The sequence below is a fragment of the Athene cunicularia genome (assembly GCF_003259725.1).
Source record: "Athene cunicularia isolate RWA chromosome 20 unlocalized genomic scaffold, athCun1 chr20_part1, whole genome shotgun sequence".
Lineage (NCBI taxonomy): Eukaryota > Metazoa > Chordata > Aves > Strigiformes > Strigidae > Athene > Athene cunicularia.
Genome location: NW_020799125.1, coordinates 4,338,509 through 4,343,880, shown reverse-complemented (window position 1 = coordinate 4,343,880; position 5,372 = coordinate 4,338,509). Strand labels below are relative to the sequence as shown.

Here is a 5,372-nt window from a genome sequence, read left to right as displayed (position 1 = left end):
CGCACCGCCGCCCCGGCCAGGCGCAGTCCTGCAGCTTCGTGGCGTGGGACAACTGCTGGTAACGGCCCCAGAGCTGCCCTCGCAGCCGACAGCCCCGAGACGCCTCCTTTCCCTCCCGCCCGAGGCAGCCGCCCCGCCCACTCTCAGGCGGGCCGAGGCTGAAGGGATTTGTTCATACACTCACTTCGCGTGCGTCTGTAAAGTGTGGGTGCTCATTCGGGGGCGTGCCAGCTGCAAAAAGCCCAGGGCTTTCAGTAGCCTCAAGTGGCGATGCCCAGAGGCGAAGCGCCGAGCGCCAGGGCCCTCAGAGCCCATGTGCTCCCGTGTTCCCCATCATCCTCCCGCGGGGGGTGCGGGATAACGGGGAGTAGGGCCGGGGCAGAGCTGGGGACAAAGGGTCGTTTGATCTGTCAATAGTAAATGAAAGTATGTCTGAAAGGACATCGATGCTTCCTTTTCAAGTTTTTCAAAAAATCCGTCGTAGAAAAATTTACCTCCTCCAATTCCTAACACAAACATAGTTTGCAAGGAAGTGCATTCACGCCTAGTGTTTCATTTCCAACCTATTGAAAATATTTCCCCATTACTTCAGAGTCAGACAATTGTTAACTCATATATAAACTTGTTTTGAAGTACAGATCTAAAGATTCGTGCTAAAGTGCTGTGCTTTGTGACATTAGTAGTTGGGTTTGCATGTTGGGGGTTTTTTTTAATGAAAGCTTTCAAAATCATCTTAAATATGTTTCTGTTTCAGGAAAAAACACATTGAAAGTGAACGAGAAGCTGCAAGAAGATGGTCTCACAAATGGGGATTCTTGAAAACTCCTCCTAAGGAGGTAAAATTAAACTGCATATAAGCAACACATGAAATTTACCTGTACACTAATTTATCTGGACACCAAATTATGAGAGCACAGAGGACTAGAAAAGTATGCTTTACTAAGCTAGGTTCTGAGGTAACAAGTGCACTACTTTTAAGATGGGTTCAAAGTTTCAGTTCTCTGAATAAAATATAGCAAGTGATCATTTACATGCTATGCGTATTCTGATATATTGCTCTTGAGAAACATGAGTCCCAGTAGTGTTAGCAAGTACTAGATGCACACTGACAGGAAAATATTTCCCCTTTGTCTATCCATATGGTAGTTTAAAAATCTAGGGGAAGAGGTTCTAGCTAATTAAATTTTCAGTGGGGGAATTTACAAATGAAAATATTTGGAGACATGTCTATTCTCAGTGATGTTTAGATATCAGAACATAGTAGCACATAATATTACATTTGGAATTACAGTATTTCGTTGCTGAAGAACAGGATTGATGCAGCCCTTGAATAGTTATATTACTTTTCATGGGGCTAGAAGTACTTAATCTGTTCTAGGATTTTTTGAAAACTACTGCAGGCATCCAAGTTAGCACTTTTGAATACTCTGGTCCTCTGGGCTTCAACATCCATCTTTGATAACTATGGTCTGTCATTCATACCAGCTTTGCACAGTATTAATAGATCTAAGCTGAAAAGTTGTCAAACTATGCATTGTTACTATTGGTGAACATGTGTATTTACTATTTATTAATCTTTGTTTTGTGGTCATATAATATACATGTAAGAAACATTTCTATCCCTTTTTAGACCAGTGATGTAGTTAACAGAGTTGGAATCATTCAGCAATATTTAGCCTTTCATCTAAGAATTGCATCGCTTCCTGAAACCAAAGAATACATTACAGTAATTTCCAAAGCACTACAATAAATAGTCCTGTTTTAGATGGACAGAACAGTGAGTTCAGAGGCAACATTGAGGGGAATGGTGTAGATATCAGATATTACAGCATATTTCAAAAGATAAAGAGTCCAATTTTTAATGTTGATGTTTTGGTTTTAGTTGATTGAAGATGAAAAGAAAGAAAATACAAAGCCCAAGATACAACTTCCAGAACATCTGCAGGTTCGACCTGTGACACCCATGGAAAAATACATTAAGGTTAGAAAATTAGATTTTAAAATTGCAATACAGCAATATCTGTCTTAAGAAACCACACAAGCACTAAAAATCACTTGTCTCGTAGAGGTGGGCCTTTAACTAAAGGTCAAAGTAAATTGTATTTGCAACCCGAGCGATGCTTTAAAAGCATTCATTTAAGACAAGGATTGCCCTTTGGATATGGTTGTTAGTTCACAGAGCTTTCACTGTACATAATCATCTTTCTGTAAAGCACCTCCCCCACGCACTCCTCTGTGACATCTAGTAACAGAACAGTCAACTGTACGGTTTAGTACAGAAGAGTGCTCACAGAGCCATTTATGACTGCTCAGCATTCATTCAAATGTACATATACATGTCTTATTTCAAGGCTTGTCATAAACTTAATTCTCCGTTTTAACTATTGGTTAAGATGCAGTAATTTTTCTAGCTTTATTTAAGACAGTCTTCTTTTGGCAGAGACAATGCCACTGTCTTCTTTAGTGGCACAAATTAGTAAGAAGCCAGTTCTAACGAGCCAATCCATAACTATTTGATTTTATATTATATGATTTATATTCACATATTCAGAGTCTAAAAGTTGTCAAACAGCTGGAAATGAGAGTGGAATGTGACTGATGGTTTGATTTATAAATATACAGTGTCAGAATCACCAATGAATAGGATAACTATACAGGCAGCTAAATCAAGGGCATTAGGAGAGGAACATATTCATAAAAAGGGGAAGCAGGATATGCTCTCAGAAAGGGAGGTTAGTGCACTTAGAGAAGATTAAAGAAACAAAAAAGATTGGAAATTCCTACTTGCTGAACTAGCTTTCTTTCAAAGGATTCCAAGAGTGGGGAGAGAAGGTGAGGAAGTAGTAAAAGCTTTTACTGAGATTAAATTGAAACAAAAATTAAGAGCTGCTGCTCAGTGTGGCAGACAAATGAAATGGGAGCATTTCTGCCATTAGTGCTACTTGTTCTTCAATTTTGTCTCAGACCTCCAATTTCAGTCAAGTTTACCTCTGCTTCAGCACAGTGAGGGTGTATGTGTGTTAACAAATCACACAGATAGTTACCAGCTGCTAAAGTAGCATGCATAGCCTGGTGCATACTGAGACAGGGATTGTACTTTCCATTTCACCTCAGAATCTTTATTTGCTAAGAAGGAGAAGGATTAGCTGTGATTTAGGTCAGCCTTTACCCATTTAGAGTGAAGTTTCTTAAGTCCTTATTCACAACTATGTGTCTTTCTGCACATTTACCTTCATGGTAACAGTCATCATATCTGTTCTTCTCTCTAGGTTAGATTAATAATTGCTTCTTCATATTCCCTTCCCACAGATCATAAGTGGGACATGATTTCCTTCATTATCCTGCTCAGTGGGTGGCACTTTTGGCCATAAAAATTATCTTTTCAGAGGAACTGCTCCACCTAAATATCATAAACATTTTCTAATCTTGGCCGAAGAACAAAGCGAAGCAACTCTGGCAAGAGAACTGAAACATTGTTCTCTTACTGTGTATTTCTCTACTAAGTCCCCAGATGCTAAAATGATATAACGTGCCCAATTGAGATGATTCAGCCAAAGTAAGCACAGCAGTCAGTGAACAGAGACTGTTGACTTTTGTTTTGTTTCCTTTTTAGATAGATTAGTCGCAGATTAACTTGATGCTTACCCATCTTTTAAAGTAGAAAGAAGGTGGAATGAATAAGTAGTTTTTGATTCAAAAGCCAGCCTGGTCAGTAATACCTTTAGCATTTGGCTACAAAACTATTATTCTGTGGCTGCATTGCTACCAAATGCATTACAGCAAGTATCAAATGCTGTCTGTCCTGTTTAACGAAGTTAACTAGTTTTAAAGATTATTATTATTCTGTAAGGAAAAGAGTTAAAGCTGAAGAAAAAAATCCTCTACCAAAAATGTAAAGCCAGTAAAGCCCTTAGAAAGATATCAATCAAATTTTTTTAAAAAACCCAAACAACAGTATGCTAACATACACTACTAAACAATAACTTTGCTTATTGATGTCCTGTTTACATACCAATTTAGGCACTGAAAGACTGGATTTTTTTAGAAAGACGGTAAAATGGAAGTTAGTTACTTCATCAGAATTTTGCCATTTTATCTTTCCCTGTGCCTTGCTATAGAATGGCACCTAACTTATTCTATCAACTTTTTAAATTATGAGTTATTCTGTATTATAAATCAAACTTGCAGGCAATTGGGCTATCTTTTGAAGTTCTTCTTTCCTTTCATTAATATCAATATGTGTTCAGGACATTAATTCAGTAGATTGTATTGAAAACCAATAATTTTTATCAGTTTTCATTTCCATCCACACTACAGAACAAAAGACGATGTAACATGGCAGAAATTACAATCAAAACCCTTTTAATCATTGAATTCTACACACTACTTTTATTCTAGGTGACTCCATCTCCCCCAGTACCTAAGACTACCCAGGGATTTATTGGCTGGAGATCAGCAGTTCCAGGGTTGGAACTTGAACATGGTTTTCAAATCCAAAGCTGCAAAGGTACCTTTTTTAAGGATTTGAAGTGGCCATGTGAGCCCTCTGACTGACATTAAAACATAATAGTTAAGCACACAGATCCATTTGTATCCCTAAGTTAACACTCTGTAGTGGACTGTTGGACTGTTAGACTGTTAAACATTTATGCTTTAAAAACAATTGATGTAAACATCCACAATCATTTTGTTAAAGTGCAAACATTTCAGTGTAGCATTTTACTTGTTACTGATTTTTGGAAATCTGTGGCATCCAAGCTGTTACCACTGCTTCAGGTTTACTTAGAAGTAATGATGAATAAACTCATATAAAGATCACAGAGTAGGTATTACTTTTATTAGCATTACTAAGACTATGATTTTAAAATATGTATTGGAAGTCTTAAAAAAACTGTCATTTTGTAATGACAGAGCACATTTTTATAATTGTTTCTTTATGAAAGCCTCATTCAGACAGTTTCACAGCAGCTTTTTCAAACATAAATACAGACTGCCATGTTCCTGGCAATCCTGCTCTGCTGCTCATTCCCAATTCATCATTTAGGAGTACTGGAATCTGTGTGTAGAATTAGTTTTCAATCATCACTCTGCACTGGCTCACTACTGAGTTGCTCAAGTGCCTCTGCGAGCACAAAACCGTCTCTTTTGTACAGAAAAGAGACAGAGAAGAGTAGCAGGCGTGACTTACATTGGCTCAAGCTGCCATGGAACTGCTTCCTTGCATTTGGAAAGAAGTTTTCCTTGTTAAAAAACAAAACACAACAAACAAACAATACCTGCAGAAAATATAATTACCAGGCTTCATCACAGTGTGTTCACTGCAGTTTGACAAAAACAGGCAAATCATAAGTATAATTAAGTCATAATTATTA

General features: G+C 37.9%; 1 protein-coding gene across 1 annotated transcript; it reads left to right on the top strand.

The window, feature by feature from the left end:
* Window positions 1–2: 2 nt before the first annotated feature.
* On the top strand, window positions 3–4,767 carry C20H20orf85 (chromosome 20 C20orf85 homolog; the record flags this gene model as incomplete). Its single annotated transcript, XM_026862312.1, has 4 exons — window positions 3–58; window positions 755–836; window positions 1,883–1,981; window positions 4,399–4,767. Coding segments are annotated over 4 exons (393 nt in total), but the record flags the coding sequence as incomplete, so codon positions are not given.
* Between the last annotated feature and the right edge of the window lie 605 nt (window positions 4,768–5,372).